At 36.0% G+C, this 21283-nt stretch overlaps 1 protein-coding gene across 1 annotated transcript in view; it reads right to left on the bottom strand.

Annotated features, from left to right (window-relative positions):
• The window catches only part of MTX2 (metaxin 2), a 64375-nt gene that overhangs the window by 34342 nt on the left and 8750 nt on the right, over positions 1-21283 (bottom strand). The window contains exons 2-3 of the mRNA XM_045806164.2: positions 5304-5351; positions 4070-4116 (exon numbers count right to left, since the gene is read on the bottom strand). Coding sequence (XP_045662120.1) covers positions 4070-4116; positions 5304-5351 — 95 coding nt within the window. The remainder of the gene's footprint in view (positions 1-4069; positions 4117-5303; positions 5352-21283) is intronic.

Below are 21283 nucleotides of genomic sequence, written 5' to 3'. Positions count from 1 at the left end.
TATTTCTAGACATGCGCTTTTCAGTACAAGAGCCATGTGGCTAGCACAAATTGAGACGCGCTCTAAGTGTAAAATACACATCAGATTTTGAACCTAATATAGAAAAAGTAAAACATCCCATTAATAAATTTTGTACTGATCACATGTTAAAATAATAACTTTTGGATAAACTGGGTTAAATAAAACATGATTAAAATTCATTTCATCTGTTTCTCTTTACGTTTTTTAATGGGACTACTACAAAATTTGTAACTACATATGAGGCCAACATTATATACATTATATACCTATTGGACAGTGGTTCAGGTTTAGGAGGTAAGAGACTAGTAACAGAGAATTATTTTTTTTTAATTTAAAAAATAACAGATTTATTGACATATAATTTATATACCATACAATTCATATTATTAATGTGTTCAGTTCAATTTTTAGTATATTCATAAAATTGTTCAACTATCACCACTGTCTAATTTTAGAACATATTCATCACCTCAAAAAGAAACCCTGTACCCATTAACTGTTATTCCCAATACTTCTCACTTCCTATTTCTACCTCTCCCCAGCTCCTGGCAAGCACTAATATACTTTCTCTCTCGGTGGATTTGCCTGTTCAGTAACAGAGAATTATTATCAAAGTTCTTTTCCCAATTACACACCCGCACAGATTGATTACATATGTACGCACATCCTGCTACACATGTGCACACACACCCTACTCATGAGAACCACAGGAACATGCTACACTAATACTTCATTACATTCAACATACAAGATTGTTATATGACTAAACAAACATTTCAGGTAATACCAATACTTTGTGGATGAGGGGGGAAAAGCAAATCTACGAGGAAATAACAGCCATGGGAAAAAAATTTATTTTCTTTTAAACTGAAATCATAAGGGTTCCTTTAATCAAAAAAGATCTAACCACTTAGTTCCAGGAATATAATAAATGCCAAGTCTATGTGGTAGGTAAAATTTAAATTTCCTGATGGCTTAACTGGCAGACTATTAAAATATCTGATGCTTGATATCTGGTATCTTCTAGAAAATATATCCAGTTTATGGATACCTGTCACATTGTTTTGATCAATTTTACACATTTAACTGATTCTTCTAAACGGATACTGGTCCACTATATAGAAGAAAATTACTCCATAAAGTTTACATCAGATATCTGGAAAAGTCACATTTATAGTCATGGCTACTATCAGCTGTCAAGTCAAAGAATATTGAAGAAAACTAAGAATTTTTAATATATGCTGGTTAATTTATCATCTAAGTGACATATGTAGGATAACAAAAAAATTGAAATGGTTAAGCAAATTCTGCATTTTAAAAGATTCTTTTTTTTCTGGTTTTATTGTTAATTACAACTATGATTTGAGAAGCTATGGTGAGACAGTAAATTAATAGGAACCATAAAAACAGAGTTGCTAAATAAATTACTAAGATTTCTTTTTTCTTCCCTTCCCCAGACTACTTAAAACATTATTTTTTTTTAATGGTAACATACCGGTATCTTGGTTTGTACTGAAAACTAATTCATTCCAGGGCTTCTCAACATTGACACTATTTACCTTTGGGGCTGGGTAATTCTTTGTTGTGGAGGGACTGCCCTGTGCACTGTAAGCCGTTTAGCAGCATCCCTGGCATTTACCCAGTAGATGCCAACAGCACCCTCCCCAACAGTTATGACAACGAGAAATGTCTAAACACTGTCAAATGTCTTCTGTCGGGTAGAAATCTCCTTCAGTTAAGAACCACTGCTCTATTCCTTCTCAAAATACCTTTCTACTTGGTGAAAATTAGGGTCTTTTCACAGGGGACCCCCAAATAGCTTCAGCAAGATCAGTAAACCCCCTGAACCCATATGCAGAATTGCTTAGGTATGTGTCTATTTGTGTGTGGGCGCTGGAATGTTTTCTGGAGAAATGTTGTCCAGTTTTCACGAGGTCCTAAGTTATCCCAAAAATGGCAATTAAAAAAGGGTTAAGAATTACTGCTTCAACAAAAATATTCACGGTGTTATGAAGCTATTTTTTCAAAAGATAAACACTGAAAATACTATTTTATACACAGTAAATTAATTTGCTTGTGCTTTCAGTTATCAGGCAAAATTGCTTTTACCACACTTATAAACCTTTCACTCAACATTTACCGAGTACATCTGGTATGCTATCTGCTCTGTTATTAGTATCTGAAAGCTAAATTTAAATTCACCCTCACCTAAAAAAAGAAAAAAAATGATTAATAGCAGTATAAAGTCCACATTTATTGCATATAATCAACTGAGAACTTCTGCTTCTCAAAAGTTAACATAAGGGAAAAAATACACTAGTTATAATAGTAGTATCTAAAGATAAAATAAGGGGGGCGCCTGAGTGGCTCAGTTGGTTAAACATCTGCCTTCAGCTCAGGTCATGATCTCAGGGTCCTGGGATCAAGTCACACAACAGGCTATCTGCTCAGTGGGGAGTCTGCTTCTCCCTCTCCCTCTCTCTTTGTGCTCTCCCTCTCTCTCTCTCTCTCAAATAAATAAAATCTTTAAAAATAAAGATAAAACAAAGGTAAATAAATAAAATATATGTAATTACATTTTTGGTAAAAAGATTTAAAATATATCTAAAAGAAAGAAACTTAAAGATACCCATAGATACTCATATGAATAAATTATTGTCCAAATACATTTCTTTCCATCTTTTCCTTCTTTCCCTACCTTAATGAAAGCAAAGATATACTTAATGACATGCTATCAGACACAGAAACTAAATGCAGAGAATATCAAGTTGAATAAAAAAATGTGAGATGACCAAGTGCTTACCATCATGCCTAGAACACAGCAAAAGCTCACAGGCTTCTCTCCTGCCTTTCTTTCTGTCCTCCAGAAGCTCATAGTCCCATCTCCAAAAATGCCATATGTCTTAGGTTTCTAAGTTATCTTTTAGTGCTGCACAATAAAATCCTCTTTGTGATTCAAACTATGTAAGCTAACTAAATAAATAACAGCTAAATATGCAAAACGTTTGAATAATTTTAATTCTATAATCTCCGGTAAATATTTCTCTCCCTTTCTCTTAAGTAAATTGTGGTGTATTCGTACAGTGGGAAAACATACATCAATAAAAATGAGTAAATCAGAGGTATATCTATCAATATGGGCAAACATAAAAAACAAAGTCAGTACCAAAAAAAACAAACAACATACACAATTTGTTAAATTTACATGAATTAAAAAACCAATCTTTAATACTAGTTATTTTTGTTCCCTTTTTATGTATGCATAAGTTATCTATAGTCCCATCATATGATAAGCAAATTCAGGATAATGAAAAAGAAAGGAGAGGGAAACAGAATTGGTGAAGGTTATATAGAGCCCTTTAGCAGTATCTGTAAGGGTTTGGGTTTTTTTTAAGTTTTTATTTTAATTCCAGTTAGTTAATATACAGTGTTATATTTGTTTTTAAAGCAAAAAATCCGTAAGTATTCTATTCTTCCTGTGGTGCAGTTTGAAGTTTACAGGACCACTAACCTTTTTTGGATTACACAACTATGATATTCAATGTGAGGAGCTATTGCATTCAATAAGTGGTTTGGGAATAAGAGACACTAATGTAATCAATAAATATACAAGGAATAGCTAGAGAAGAGTATGTCTGCTTCAAGATTAACAAATGGATTAGGCTAGAATGAGCACAGTGAAAGAATGATGCTTAAAAATATGTGGTAAATAAATCTTTACAAATAAGTTAGAAAATAATTGTGTCCAAAAATGAACGTATCACCACAAATAATCAATACCATCATATCTAGCCAAAAGCTAAACTACTAAGAGAATATATCTAGCATATAAGTGATTTTTATCAAAAGAATGAAGACTTTTATTTTATATACTGACAACAATTTACTGAAAATATTACATAATAAAATTATACCTCACAGAAGAGATATCATATTGATAATGGTAAATCACACAGAAAAATTATACATACAACATTACAGACTGCCCAGAGAGGGAATAAACAGTTGCAACTCAAAGTGAAAATTATTACATTATTTACATATTTACCTGCACAGCAAGAGAAGCTGCATTGTCAGAAAGCAAAATTTGCTCCCCTGTGGAAATACAATGAAATCTGAGTCAAAAGTAAGATTGCTAAACAAGCAAAATATACTTATAAATATTTTTATTTTAAAACATTATTCCTATTTTTAAAAATAAAAGGTACAGCCTTTCACCAAAGTAACTATGAAGTTCTAGATCATACTTATTGTATAATCATAGTTTTGATTACCACAATATGTACATAACATAGACTATTTCCTCTAAAACTATTTGATCTTTTTTCGCATTTTATCAACAATACTTAATTAAAATCACTCACTTAAAAACAAATTCATTTTTCAACTTTTCAAGAAATACTATTCCTCTTCTTTCCGTTAAAATTAAGTAAAATAGTATGGGCTCAAACCCCTCTAGTTAGAAGTAAAAGCATTCAAAATCATATAAAACCAGCCTGCAGTTAATATTGCACAGTGTGTCTAGGTCTGTCACACAAAAGAAAGATGACAAGTTTGCTGCAATAAAAATTCCATGCTTAGAAGACTAGGGCTGCTGCCTATTAGTCTTCATTACTTTGCAGTCTTCTGACAACTGCAGCAGGCTGCTGAGCCCCAAATGGGGTCCATAATGTGATCTGATGATATATGAAGAGCTGCTAAAGGGAGCCTGAACCATCCTAGCCTATACATTTTAACAGTTCCTTTTTACTGAGAGCCCACTTTACCACAGGACTTCAAAAATCTGCTGCGTCAGCTATGGGTGCAGTAAATCTGCCAACTGCTCCTGCAACCACATCATTTTACACTGCCTACAGCAGCCAATGTAATGAGTCAATAATAAACTAAGGACCTTATAGGCCATGAATAGTTGGTTTACACTGGCAGATACAAGTTTAGGCAAAATCTCTTAGACAAATTATACAAGAGAATCCCTTCTTTATGTTCTCTCAGAAGTAAATGATATTACTAAGGGGTTGTGTTTTTTTGGTAACAAATTTTTTTTTAGGATTTTATTTATATACTTGAGACACAAACCGAGAGCATGAGCGGGAAGGGGGGGCTAAGGGAGAGAGAGAAGAAAGCCGACTTCCCACTGAGCAGGGAGTCTGATGCAGGCCTCCATCCCAGGACACTGAGATCCATGACCTGAGCCAAAGGCAAATGCTTAACTGACTGAGCCACCCAGGTGCCCCTAGATACATTTTGATATGTAGCCATTTTTAACGTGAACAAGTACCTACCTTTCAGTTGCTGATATAAGGTAGCATTTTCAGGCCAAGGCTCTGCAGCTGTGGAAACAAGGCAGTGATAATTAGGTACATAGGGCAAAAACATACCAACAACCAAATTAATAAGCACAAACATTTGCCTAGAGCATTTAATTAAAGTCAATTGCAAAGGTTACCTTAAATATGGCAACTAATCATACTACCTTAGGTTGCATGGTATCCTGTATAAGAGGATTAGATAATTTCTTTTAAGTGCATGTTTGGTTTATTATTTGGTAGGGAATAGTGTTGTTATTGTTGTTCTTTTAAGTGCATGTTTGGTTTATTATTTGGTAGGGAATAGTGTTGTTATTGTTGTTGTTGTTGTTGTTATTGTTTTGACAGAAGAGGTGGAAGACATCTTGCCCAATCAAAAGTGAAAATTTAAAAACTAAAACAGCCTATATGCTACTCTTCCTTTAGCTTCCAAACACAGACATTCCAAAATGTTACTTATAAGATACTTAATTTGGGGGTGCCTGGCTGGCTCAGTCAGAAGAGCATGTGATTCTTGATCTCAGGGTTGTAAATTCAAGCTCCACACTGGTGCACAGATTACTTAAATAAATAAATCTTAAAAAAATAAAATACTGAATTTGATTCACTATCAAAAAAATAGTGAAACAATATATTTTACTATAAACTTTATTAACAAAGTCAATTTTCAAACAGGTTAACACTATATTAAAGAATCAAATATATCTCTTTCAGGCTATGCATCTTTCCTTCTAAGCTGGTAGTATTTAAACATACAGAAGAAGCCTGTTGTATTATAGAACATTCCATTACCTTGAACCCATAACCACCACTTCACAAAAACAAAGTGGAATAGCATTATGAAGCATTAAGTACCTACAATGTAAATAAAGTTAGTAAAACTAATTTTAGGCCTGAAGCCAGGTTTAACCGTAACTCAACCTCGCATTAAGATTCACTAAACAGTCCAGGGAGTGGAGGGGAGGAACCCTTTAATTTGCTTTTACTCATACTTCAGAATGAAAAGGAAAAAGGTCATATTTTTATGAATGCTACTTTTGGTTTGGCTTGGGCTACATAAAATTAGACTCATATTTAGGGATAATACCATGAAAACCTTGAGCAAATAATGCACCATACATAATTTTGTATCCTGTTGCTCATAATATTATACATATATATAAAAGTTACTGAATTTCAACTCACATACCAAAAAGGCAGTAAAACTAAATATTTATTGTATGTTACTGTAAATGCTTAACAGAGTAGAATTTCCATAAGAACCCAATTAACCTGTGTAACATAGTTTTTAAAATAAAAGTCAAGGAAACAAAAACAAGCTGACATCAGCAAATTACTAAGAAATAACATTTTAGGATAAACTGTATGGTCAGCACACCTATACCTTTTACATCTGTATGAGAAACAGTACGATAAGGTTCATTCGTTATAAGATCCCACATCACTGAAGATACAATGATTTTTAAAAAGATTCAATTATATGCATCTAAATCTAATTAAAGCAATAAAGCATAAAAGTAAAATTTACAAAAATTTCAAAGATATTGAAACTAAATTTCTTGAGGGCACAGATACGTACCATCTGTATATGCTACCCTGTTCTGTGTTTTGCATATGTTAACTGTGTGTAGAAAGAAAGACGGGATATTTGATTAAACCTACTACTCTGTTCCCTAAACATTCTGGCTAATCAAAGTTTTACTCAACTTAATATATTGAACTATGTTAAAGCAATGGGATGTTCTAATTAAATATTCTGGTAATTTCAACTTATGGTTAGCTAGGTCTTATATGTACTAGACATGGATTACAAGTTTTCAAAACAATGGAATAACATATACTTAGCATTAAGCATATGCTCCATATAATTTAAGTATTCTCTGATTAATCAGAAGCTACTTTACTACTCAGCAATATCGCAGAGTTCTCATATGAGCAGCGATTTATGTGTTCCAAGTAAAAGTTAATTTATTACCACCACCACGGATTCTCCGGATCTAATACAACAACATATGTGAAAGTAAAGAAATCTTGAGACCTGTTACCTGATTACAAATAAAAATAAGGAAGTTGCCTAGGAATACTAAAATTCCTGTTATTAACAAGAATCTAGGGGCGCCTGGGTGGCTCAGTCGTTAAGCGTCTGCCTTCGGCTCAGGTCATGATCCCAGCGTTCTGGGATCAAGCCCCGCATCGGGCTCCTTGCTCGGCAGGAAGCCTGCTTCTCCCTCTCCCACTCCCCCTGCTTGTGTTCCCTCTCTTGCTGCCTCTCTGTCAAATAAATAAATAAAATCTTCAAAAAAAAAAAAAAAAGAATCTAAAGATGGAAACTGGGGTGAAGGGGTATGTTTTCCTTGACCCAGAATACAAAATATATCCCAACCTAGAAAATACTGTTGAAAATAAATTCTCAGAAAGTAACTCTGACAAAACATCTGATGTTATCTTCACAAATAGAACCTATCATTTAAAAAGAGAAGGCAAGAAGGTTGTTATAACCCTATAGATATATGTCCGTTTAGCAGCATGGCATTCCAGTGTATCCATGGACCAGGAGTCAAGAAATGGTACAGTATGCAAGGAATGATCAACTACCTATCTCACCCATGAGCAGCTCAAAGTATACAAACATCACTGATTTAAGTGCATCGCCTACATGAACCAGCTCAAATAATTACATTTTAAACATGACATGGGAGAAGAAACAGCTAGAGTGTTATACGATAGAGTGCCAAAAGTGAAAATCCTAAGTTGTGTGGCATGGCAATGGATCTACAAACCAACCATGCAAGTATCTTTCTAGGAAATGAACTCTATTAACTGCCTTCATAAGTAAATCCATGAATCATGAACACTGTTATCCACACATGACCAAGAACAATGCCTATTTCTTGGTTTGGATAATATTAATTGAAGTTTTCTTTACTGAGAACGCTATTACATGAAAGACACAGTCCAAAAATGCAACTGCTTCCTTATTCCTCTGTCCCAAGGTTAGGCAAGTCAATATCCACCTCTTGCTCCTGACCGTGTGAAAAAGACAGGGAGATTAAGAATTTATAATTATAGTGCTAACAACAGACCTTAAAAATCTGTAGCATTTAAAAAGAAACATCTTAAACAATAATAAAACATTTTTCTCTTACTAGTTTTACTTCCATTGACCTAAAATGTTTTAGACCATAAACTAATTCAATAGTGAATAAAATTCCATGACTCTTCTACTCTATTTTCAATTTCTACCACCAAAAACACTCCCAGTGTGAGGTGCCTTTTTAAGCTTGCCTTTGGCAAAGATCGGCCTTAGAACACATATAGAAGGTGAAACTCAAAGCTTCTGAAAAAAAGTTTGCTAGGAAATGGTAACTGAAAGAGACTGTTGTGCAATGCCATCAAGGTGCAAGACGCTGGTATCATTAGCACATCAAAAGTAAACTTTATGGCTCCCACACATCAACAGCTGGTGTGGCTCTTAGAATAAAGATCAGATTCCTCAATGTGGCCTTACACATTACCCTCTCTACCTCTCTGGCCTTCTGGCCTCATCGTAACTCCTCTCCGCCTACTCTACACTCCAGTCACGCTGGCCTTCAGCCAGTTTCTGCATGCACCATGTTCCTGCCCCGGAGATTCATTTGTGCTGTATCCTCTGCCCTGGACCATATCTTCCACTCCTACTGTGTCTCCGCTCAAACAGGCTGAGATGTTGGGCTGGCTTCCTGGACGTGCTACCTGAGCAACCGCACAGGGCCGTGCTTAGAAGGGCTCCGCACTTGGTTTCATGTTCTGCCGTTAGTCTTGGAATTTTTTTTTTCTTGGTTTTATTTATTTGGGAGAGAGAGAGAGCATGAGAGGGGGGAGGGTCAGAGGGAGAAGCAGACTCCCCACTGAGCAGGGAGCCTGGTGCGGGACTTGATCCCAGGACTCCAGGATCATGACCTGTGCCGAAGGCAGTTGCTCAACGAACTGAGCCACCCAGGCGCCCCAACCTTGGAATTTTTTTGAACAAAGGGCCTCATGTTATCATTTTGCACTGGACCCTACACATTCTGTAGCCAGTCCTGTCCTCAGGGAAGCCTTTATTGACCCTCCCTGAATAGTTCAAACACTCTCTTTACAAGCTTGACAGCACGCACTGTCCTTTGTACCACTTACCACAGACAGCAGTTCAGACTGATCTGAGGACTATCTGATTGTTTACCTCCCCTAATAGAACATAAACACCATGAATCCAGTGTTTATTTCTGATCTTTGCTTACCACTTCATCCCCAGAACTTAGTACCTAATCAGTAAATGTTGAATAAATGTTTTTATTATTACCACTATCAGTACTGTTATTATTCTGTACTGTTTAGGCTAACAATGCAGCAAAGATAAGGAAATTACACAACATGGCCGAAAAAGGGAAACTTGACCAGGAAAACCTTAATACTACAACAAATAATACAAATATAAAAATATCAAACAGCTGCCTAAATAGTTGGCAGAATCTAATTCCATACATTTACCTCTGCACTGACCATAAACCTGAAAATGCTTCTTTGTTTCCTACCAAATGTACAGTTGCCAATTGATATTACTGTTACAGCCCTTCTAAGACTAACCCAAGGCCCTCAATTATCTGACATGTCACCTCAGTACTCCCCTTTCTACAGCCTACAACTCTAACCCAGGCACCACCACTTCTTAAAATCTAACGTCCCCGTCAGGCCCAAATAGATTCAGAAATCATATGGTCAGTACTCCTAAGCTAACAAATCATGCATATTATAAAGCATACATTAAAACATAAAATAGTGTCAAAAAATAAATTGAAGTCCAAGCTTCAATACTTTCTTCCCATACACCCCACTCCACTTTGAAAAACACTGCTCTCATTAAATAACTACTTATTTGACATTTTAGCAGAGAACCCAGCTGTTCACATACCCTTGAACAAAGATGAGTCCTCCTCTATTCTAGTGAAATCATCTTTTTTGATTATGAGAAAAGGCTGGAAAAAACACACACAAATTAATGGGGGCTGGGGGGAGAGTACAACAAGACCCTCCCATCCTACCAGAGTACCTAAAATTTCCCCTACATACTTATTTCCTCACCTTTGTGACTTTGTTCAACTTCTTCCCCTCTGTCCAGAATACTCCCTGCACCACCACACACCCAAATCCTATACCTTTTTCAACACCAAGGTTAAATGACGCCTACATCAAGGCTTTTGAACTGAACAAACTTAATTTCTCTTTTATCTATACTGTCCATAGCAGTTTGTACTTGTCTTATATCATATATTACTTTCTACTCTATTCTGTCAATATCTTATCTCTCTTTCTAAGCAGTAAGTCCCTAGAATGTGAAAAATCCTATGGTCCTGAGATTATTTATTAAAGACTTGATTTCTCAATTGCTCCAAACTGAATGTGGCATTTACAGTAATATAAGCTAAAATATGAAATACAAATTAAGCTAGATTTAATTTCTTGTATAAGTATCATTTAAAGCTAACATCTTTATTTCAAGAGTTTCAAAGAGTTTCAAACTCAAAGAGTTTCAGAAACTCCTAATAAGAAACTACTATATACCATTTTCATAACACAGCAATAACTTACTCTAAGGTACTTAGTGGACCCACATTAATTCATTATCTCAAATTAGAATGACTTCTTATTCCTTAGCAAAAGACCCATGAAAGTTTTTATTATTTTTATAAAGAAAAAAGATATTCCTATTTTATAGATATAAATAAAAGAACATCTAGAAATCAAGCAAATATCAGAGCACCTCATAGCTAAGTTTCTATGCAACAAACTTTGTTGAAAGTCTTTTACCAATTTTCCAATTCTGCAGAGGCAAAATTGTCATAGTTATTTTACATTTAGTGTCTTTTTTACCAGAAGCAACAGAGACACTTCCTAAAGTTTCAGTCTTTGGTGGAATGGGAGTTTTTTTATCCAAATGAGTGCTCTTAAATTTTTCAAAGACACTTTCTCCACTCCTGTAAGTATTTATGTTGGAGAAGAACAAAGTTTAAAAAAAAGAGAGAGGGGGCGCCTGAATGGCTCAGTCGGTTAAGCGTCCCACTCTTGGTTTCAGCTCAGATCATGATCTCATGGGTTGTGAGATCGAGCCCCACATGGGGCTCTGCACTCTGCAGGGAGTCTGCTTGAAGGTTCTCTTCCCCTGCCCTTCCCCTTACTGGTGTGTATATGCTATCTCTCTCTCTGAGACAAGTGGATAAATCTTTTTTTTTAAATAAAATAAATAAAATTTTAAAAGAGAGAGAGGATACATACTCTAGCACTTTTGAAAGCTGTAAATAAAATAAAAGGATAAATAAATAAATGTTAGAAATGCACACAGAGTAAAACAATACCCACAGCCCCCCAAAATACATATTTGCTTCTCATTTATTATCTTTAAGGTACCCACTATTTTTCAGCTTTATCAACCAATACAATATAACAACAAAAAATCTACTACTAGTCCCTTATAACTTATAGAGAAGTAACTACTGGCCCATAAATTCACATATATATATGCTTACGTCTCTTACACATGCTACATTTTACCTGCAATATTTTCTCAAGTATCAAGTTGGGTCATTCTAGGGGAAGATAATCTATCTATGCGATTAAATACAGAGTATTCCACAGTATGAAAGTGCTATGACCTAATAAACAAGTCTAATTCCAAAGTCTATTTCTTGATGATCTAATCTAAGAGACAAGAGAAGGGCCATGGAAAGAAGTGCCCTCTTTTGTTGTTTTTTAAGTTCGGCATTCTTAATGCACAACATGACTCTTCTGGCATATGAATGTAGGTGAAGACATAATTTGTAGAATAATAGGCACTAATATTACATGCTGCTTCAGTACTGTCATATTTCCAATCCATCAAATTGATTAATGCTATAATAACTCTACACAACCCTATCATTTGTGCACTAATGAAGTCAAACCCAGTTTATCCTTAGGCAACTAGATTCCAAAAGCTCATAGACGTCATCTCTTCAGCTTCCTAAAACTATTTAGACAGTGTTATACAAAAGGAGTAAGAAACATGTATAACCTATCTCCAAATTTGGCTGGCTTTCTACCAAAGGTATAAATGCAAATACTACTGAGATAACAAAATATTAAAAAAGCATTTGGCAGCTCACAAACATGGACAAGTTACTGCAGGACACAAAGAGAAAAGAAGGAAGTAAGTTTACTAGTTTGACATAATTACTATGCTGATGATCTCCGTGATATCAACACAGACACCTATCAAGTTTTAGGTAGTTATGATATAAAGCTTTCATTTAAAATAGATTTCTAAGATGTTTAGACTTTCAGTATGATGGCATGGGATTTTACCAAAACTAGAATTTTAAGAACTATGTCTTAGATTTAAAACAATTCAACCTGCAGACTACAGTACAATTCAAAGTAACACCGTATCCGAGAAAATACTGATCAAGAAGTATTAAACAGCAATGTCCCTGAGCTACTGTTTCACAGGGGATGCTTAAAGATATTACACAGAATGTATAAGCAGGAAGTGACTATTTCCACAAAAGGAGTTTAAAACCATTCTCCCATCACCTCAATAGGCAGAGATCAATGTTCATGTCAGAAAACAGCTCCTGTTGGAGAAATGAAGTACAGTGTCATGGTGCCACTTCCATTAACCTAAAAACACTGGCAGGTAAGCATCCTGTAACATGGTGGTAAGGCTAGTACTGTCCTAGTCCATCCGGGCTGCAATAACAAAATACCACAGACTTTCTCACAGTTCTGGAGGCTGGAAGTTCAAGATCAGGATGCCAGCATGGTCAGGTTCTGGTGAAGGTCCTCTTCTGAGTCTCTGACTTCTGTTCTCACATGGTGTAAGGGGCTAAGGAACACTCTGGGATCCCTTTTATAGGGGCAATTAAAATGACCCAAAGTGAGGGTACAGGAATGAATGGTAGAGCAGAATTACTATGCAAGACAAATGAGTTCTAATAACCTGCCATTCAGAAAGCAGAGGACAGAAAGCAAACAAACTGAAATTTCAAGAAAACTAGTAGATGGCAGAACCACCCCCTTCACAATGTTAGGCCTCAAATGAAACTAAAAAATAATGAGACTCTATCTCCTTCTGGTCAAACTCTACATAAACTTCTACATAGGTAGATAATGATAATGGTGATGACAGTGGTAACAGCTAAGATTCCCCAAGACTCATAAATCTTATATCCAGAATACATAAAAAACTATTACAACTCAGTAATTAAAGACAAATAACACAATTTTTAATGGGCATAAGATTTGAACAGACTTTTCTCCAAAGGAGATGTATGAATAACCAACAAGCACATGAAAACATACTCAATATCATTAGTAATTAGAGAAATATAAGTCAAAACCACAATAATGAGATACTACTTCACACGCACAGAACGGCTATCATCAACAAAACAGAAAATAAAAAATGTTTAAAAGATGTAGAGAATTTGGGGGGCGCCTAGGTGGCTCAGTCATTAAGCGTCTGCCTTTGGCTCAGGGAGTGATCCCAGAGTCCTGGGATCGAGCCCCACATCGGGGTCCTCCGCTGGGAGCCTGCTTCTTCCTCTCCCACTCTCCCTGCCTGTGTTCCCTCTCTTGCTGGCTGTCTCTCTCTGTGTCAAATAAATAAATCTTTAAAATAAAAAAAAAATTTTTTTTTTAATTTTCTGCACAGCCAAGGAAACAGTCAAAAAAACTAAGAGGCAGCCCACGGAATGGGAGAAGATATTTGCAAATGACACTACAGATAAAAGACTGGTATCCAAGATCTACAAAGAACTTCTCAAACTCAATACACGAGAAACAAACAAACAAATCAAAAAAATGGGCAGAAGATATGAACAGACACTTTTCCAATGAAGACATACAAATGGCTAACAGACACATGAAAAAATGTTCAAAATCATTAGCCATCAGGGAAATTCAAATCAAAATCATACTAAGATACCACCTTACGCCAATTAGAATGGCAAAAATAGACAAGGCAAGAAACAACAATTGTTGGAGAGGATGTGGAGAAAGGGGATCCCTCTTACATTGTTGGTGGGAATGCAAGTTGGTACAGCCACTCTGGAAAACAGTGTGGAGGTCCCTTAAAAAGTTAAAAATTGAGCTACCCTATGATCCAGCCATTGCCCTACTGGGTGTTTACCCCAAAGATACAGATGTAGTGAAGAGAAGGGCCATATGCACCCCAATGTTCATAGCAGCATTGTCCACAATAACTAAGTCGTGGAAGGAGCCGAGATGCCCTTCAACAGATGACTGGATTAAGAAGATGTGGTCCATATATACAATGGAATATTACTCAGCTATCAAAAAGAACGAGTTCTCAACATTTGCTGCAACATGGACGGCACTGGAGGAGATAATGCTAAGTGAAATAAGTCAAGCAGAGAAAGACAATTATCATATGGTTTCTCTCATTTATGGAACATAAGAACTAGGAAGATCGGTAGGAGAAGAGAGGGATAAAGAAAGGGGGGGTAATTAGAGGGGGGAATGAAGCATGAGAGACTATGGACTCTGAGAAACAAACTGAGGGCTTCCGAGGGGAGGGGAGTGGGGGAATGGGATAGGCTGGTGATAGGTAGTGAGAAGGGCACGTATTCCATTGTGCACTGGGTGTTGTACGCAACTGGTGAATCATCGAACTTTGCATCAAAAGCCAGGGATGTGCTGTATGGTGATTAACATAATATAATTTTAAAAATATGGTTATAAAATAAATAAATAAAAATTAAAAATAAAAATGTTTTTCTATTAAAAAATTTTTTAAAAAAAAGATGTAGAGAATTTGGAACTCACACAATGCTGGTAGGAATATAAAAAGTTTGGCAGTTTCTTAAAATGTTAAACACAGAATTACCATATGACTCAGCAATTCTACTTCTAGGTATTCACCCAGGAGAAATGGAAAAAAACATATATCCATGAAAACTTGTACATGAATGTTCACACCAGCATTTCTAACAATAGCCAAAAAGTGGAAAAACCCAAAAGACCAACTACTGATGAATGAACAAAATGTGGTACAACCATACAATAGAAGAGCATCTGGCAATGAAAAGAACCAAGTATTGATACATGCTGTAACAGGGATGAACTTCAAAAGCATTATGCCCAGTGAAAGAAGCCAGTCACTAATGAAAACAAATTGTATTATTCCATTTATATGGAATGTTCCGAATAGGCAAATCTACAAAGATAGAAAGTAGATTAACAGTTGTTAGTCACATAGAAAGTGACTGGAAATGGGCAAGAGATTTCTTTTTGGAGTGATGGAAATGTTCTACAATTTGTGGTAATAATCACAACTCTGTAAATACCCTAAGAAATTGCTGAATTGTATACTTTAAAAGCGTATGTAAAACTATACCTCAATAAAGTTGAGGGAAATAGAAAATTTAAACACTCTTACTGTGTTTATTGTGCACTTAAGTGCTTGATATGTTAACTATCTCACAACTTCATGAGGTAGACACTATTATTATTATTATCCCTATTTTACAGTAAGAAAACTGAGGCACAAGTATAAGTAATTTGCTCAAAGTCACAGTGTTTTAGTAAGTAACGAGAGCCAGGGTTTGACCCCAGGGAGTTTGGCTCCAGTCAGTGAACACACAGCTCTATCAGCCCACAAATAAACACTCTTGCGTAATAATTATTAGAATGAAAGCAATTATAATCATCCTACAACAGTGGTTCTCAACCCTTAGTAATCATCATCTGTGGAACTTCATAAAATTATGTATTTCCACCAAACCCTAGACTCTGAAATTCCAATACCGTAGAAATGAGGACCAAGAATCCAAACATGCCACAAGCACTCCCAGTATATCTGATGCAGATGGTCTGTAAATACCACAAAAAAAGACTGTCCCTTGGACACAGAATACACCTGATATGATTAAATTCTTTTCACCTGTTTCATTCACTTGCCTCAGAGAATGTGGTAGTGAGGACCTGTGTGGTTTAATTTATTCAAGAAGATTTTTGTCCATCTCATTCTACTTAAATGTTTGCACGTATGGCTTAAAGCCATGCTTTAAAACATGCCTTAGTGACATGTTGCAATTTTATAGTGTTCCAGGGTAAGGCTTTAAGATTAATGAATGGAGGCCTCACTTATTTTGGAACCAAAGTGGTTAAATGATAGTTTTTCCATTAGAGGTAATCAATAAGGAAAGTAAAATTAAGTTAGTCATTATGAAGCTTGAACATGAGCCATCTAAATCGGTCTATGTGAAACTGGAGATCAATTTCAAAATGGCACTCAAGGATCAATTTCATAAAACTAACAAACTTCTGGAGGTTAACAAGGGTCAAGAAAACTAATTCCCAGCATCAACAAGCCAATAACTGAGGCTAAAGGAATACAAGTTAAATGTAAAACCTTTCATTCTTTCTTAGTAAGAACACGTCATCTTCTCAAATAGTCATGTTTAGACTTTGTCACATGATAAAAATAATCGGCCGTTTTTCATTAATTTCCAATAAAAAGCAGGCCAACTACATGATAATGAATAGATATGAACCTGGTAGCCAGGACTCAAAATCTGAATTCTCTTTTAAAAAATGGTAATCTGAAATTTATAAAGAAGAAACACTGACACCATGTCTGAACTTTTCTCAGAAATGGAGATGAATATGAGATCAATAGCAGAACTATACAAAAACAGCTGGTTATGATGAAAAGTGCAATTTCTGGCCAAAAAAACCCACAAAAACACAAGAGAAGACAAAACAGCCGCACACAAGTTATCAGACCTCAACAATGTTAACAATGTTAATATTCAAGGTGTGTAATAGTTCTCCAAATCTAATCCTTGAAAATTGAAAATAGATGTCTCTCAAACTAAGGAGCAATTCTCCCCCTACTCTAAATCAGACGCAATCACTGTAGTAACAGCACCTATGTTTTTAAGTATCTACTATGTACTAAACTACTCTCAGTACTCTACATACACTCAGTCACATCAAGGTAGGTGACCATTCCTTTCCAACCCCCTTCCATTCCTCCTCTCCCACTCCTCCCAGCTCGCCATGAAACAAATGATCCTACAGAGTATTTATTGTGTCGTTACACCTTCTAAAATCTCGGCAAAACTGCAAGATTCCCCAAGAACAAAAACAAAAAAAACAAGAAACAAGATAACATAGCCCAACCATCACAGAATCCCTTCATGAATAAGAGCACAGAAGTAGAAAATCCTCAGAGACATAGGAAAAATACATATTAAAGGCATTTAACTGAACAAACATAGGTTTTTATAAACTACTAGACTACCAAAATATGATAAAAAGACAAATATGAATATAAAACTCTCATTGCTCTCTAGGATCTAACTTTGTTGAGTGGGTAAGGGGGAATAGCACACAGATGGGTTTGCAGGGAGAAGCACAGATGACTAAGATATATATAACGACTTAGAATACAACAAGTGAGGGAAACCTGAATGGCTTAGTCGGTTAGGGATTCTTGGTTTCAGCTCAGGTCATGATCTCAGGGTCCTGAGATCAAGCCCCACAACGGGCTCCATGCTCAGCTCAGAGTCAGCTTGTCTCTCCCCCTCCCCCTCGCTGCGTGTGCGCATACATGCTCTCTCTCTTTCCCCCCCCAAAATAAATTAAATCTTTTTTAAAAAATTTAAAATACACTAAGTGAATACGGGTGGTATAGGGAAAAACATACGTATTAAAGTCAGACATATCTGAGTTCCCCTCCCAACTCTACAGCTTATTATCTGAGTAATCTTGACCAAGTTGCTTAACCTATTCTTGCCTCAACTACTTCATCTGTAAAAAGGGAAAATATTACCTCCCTTGTAACGTTGTTGGAAGAATAAAATCTGATAAATCATGTAAGTGCCTTATACAGTCTCTAGCTTACAGAATATATCAATATTTACTATTAACAGAAGTGTCAGACCAAAAGTACATATTCTGCCCGAGGAAGACAAGAAAGAATTCACAAGAAGAGATAAAATCTGAACTGGGTCCAATATAATCAGAAGTGTGCCAGACAGAAGGTGAGGGGCAGGGAGAGGAGTTGAGATGTTTACTAAAAATCTAACACCCAATTCAGTTTGAGAAGGGAAAAAACACGCTCAGTAAAGACTTCCTAAATTACCATTTGTATTAAACAATACACCACTTTATATCGAAACCATCCATTCCAATGGATGTGTCCTACATAAGAATTAAGTTTATCAAAAGCAAGAATTGTTTTTACTTTTCTAGGTAACTCAGCACCCAGCAGAGGACCTAGTTGCAAATTAGGTACTCAACCTACAAATAAATATATTCTGTAGGAAATCAAGCAGGTCTTTTGCTATCTAAAGCCTGAAAGATGCCTGACAGCAAAAAATTGCTGTAATTCTGGAAATAAACCATCAAAGCAAATTAAGGAATGATAAAATCTCAATAATATTTACAAATTCAACAGTGGAAACTCATAAATTCACTTTCTCTCCAAATTGTTTAATGGTTCCTAACAAGAGGTGCACAGCCCAATCACCTATGGAGTGTTTTAAAAATATACTTGCCCTCAAGCTGCCCTCAACCTTCACATTTAACAGGCCTTTGGTGAGAAAAAAGGGAACATGTGTTGCAAGTGCGTGCATGAGGTTTGAGAAACGCCATGCAATACAAGCCTGGCTTGTTTTAGAGAGCCCCACAGATAACTGACTGTAATGTGCAATAACACCTTACCACCTTTACACAGCATTCTACCTACACCATCCACCTCTCATCCACCCCCATCTTGTTTTAGAACCTATATGAATGGGACTAGCCCGTTCCCAGATCTAATTAAAACAGACTCAGCTGACCCCTCTGCACCAGTATATTACCACCTTGTCCACTGTGGCATATTACGTTCTTAAAAATGGCCACAACAGTATAACCTGTCCTACAAGCTCTTCTAGAACCTCACCAAGACCCCACCTATCCCATCTACCCATCAAGAGGTAAAGTTAAATCCCCTCCCCTTTGATCTGGGCAGACTTCTAACTCTGTTGTAACCGACAGAATATGGCAGAAGTGATGCTTCAAAATTTCCAAGGCAAGGTCATAAAAGGTAATGCATCTTCTCCTTCGGTAGCTTGAACACACGCCTTTGGAGCATTGAGCAAAATGTCTAACTACTCTGAAGCTCCCACGCTCCAAGGAAGCCAGGCCACATGGAAAGGCCATGTATAAAATATTCCAGAAGACAACCACAGCTGAGTTCCTTGTCAGCAATTCTTAGGCACGTGAGTGAAGAGGCTTCCAGATGTTTCCAGCCCTCAAATGTTGGATCCCTAGCCTTTGAGTCTTTCCAGATGAAGACCCAGACATTGTGAGGTAGAAACAAGCCATCTCACCTGTGATGTCTGAATTGACCCACAGGATCCATGAACATAATAAAACGGCTGCTTTACATCCCTAAGTTGTGGTGTGATTTGTATACTACAATAGTAACTGAACAGTTACAGTTTTAATAGTTACTCTTAGTTACAGATCTATCATTAAAGACAGAATTAAGTATCAATCCATCTGAATGAAGCCTCAGAACTCCACCTAAATCAGTTACCAAACTGACTCCTGACCATGCTACATTTATAAATTCCATTTACTGCTTCAGGCATAGATTTTGACATTTCTATCCTCCCTCTAGTCAGTGCCATTTTATTAACGCATTACTTGAAATTTACCTTCCTGAAATTTCACTCTCCAACTTCCTGACCACATCACCACTCCTTGACCTCCAGTCCCCAGAATTTGGAACCCAGTGACTACAATGGCTTACTTCCATCAGAAACTCTGGTCTGTCGGCAGTTGCTACATCATTCAGGAAATGAGAAAAAAAAGAATCCAAGAGAAAAATGATGTAATTATGCTAGCTAAACTCAAAGCTTACTATAATCTTTTTATAAGAAGCAGACCAGTAAAGCCATTTACCTATAATACAAAGATAATCCAAAACAGTGAATAATGAAACATACTTTATATGTGTCTTTAAACTGCACTCTATCATTTCTAAAACATTATCTCCCTTTCAAAATATTTAATATTAAAATTACTTTACCTTCTCTGAACAGTCACAAAATGACAATATGGGGAAATCAGTACAAGTATATATGGCAAGGAGTAATCTGTTTGAAAAGAAAATACATCAAGAATAATTCACAATCTTGGGGTGCCCATGTGGCTCAGGTCATGATCTCGGGGACCTGGGATCCAGCCCTGGGTCGGGCTCCCCGCTCAGTGGGGAGTCTACATCTCCCTTTCCCTCTACCCTTCCCCCCACCTGCTTGCGCTTGTTTTCTCTCTGTCTCTCTCTCAAGTAAATAAAATCTTTTAAAAAAATTCACAATCTCAAAAAAAAAATAATTCACAATCTCAACTAAAAAATAAATACAAATTACCACATAGTTAACATTATATAACCAGTTCTCATCCACTAGCCAAACTAAAGTGTTAAACGGATGAATAGTAAAAATTAAATTATAACAATGTCTAATGAAAAAAAAAGTAGCTTTTACTTTTACAGTCTTATTAACATTTAATCTTTTTTTAATTTATAAAATAAAAAAATCAGAAGCTTATTATTCATGATGCCAAAACATTCCCCTATAATGTAAAGACTAATAATCAAAAGAAAAGGATGTTAACAAAAGGCCAGATCATTAAAGCATCAGCTGCCAATATTAGCTTACAGAAAAAAATGCTGGAGAAATTATGGCCCTCTTCCCATCTAACAAATGATACAATTTATTTGTATGAAGTTCTAGTCAGTGCTCTAGTTTATCAGGTAATAGAATAGGACATGGGGGCAATTCCATGACAATATTTAAGGATGCTATATCCCCTGGGATAAATTTACCCAACAAACTTTCTTGAAAATCCAAATGCAGATTAAGTCATGATGAAACTTCTTTGGT

This window comes from Ursus americanus, chromosome 1 (assembly GCF_024610735.1).
Source record: "Ursus americanus isolate L20-20 chromosome 1, mUrsAme1.1.p, whole genome shotgun sequence".
Classification (NCBI taxonomy): domain Eukaryota; kingdom Metazoa; phylum Chordata; class Mammalia; order Carnivora; family Ursidae; genus Ursus; species Ursus americanus.
This window is presented reverse-complemented; position numbering and strand designations above follow the sequence as displayed.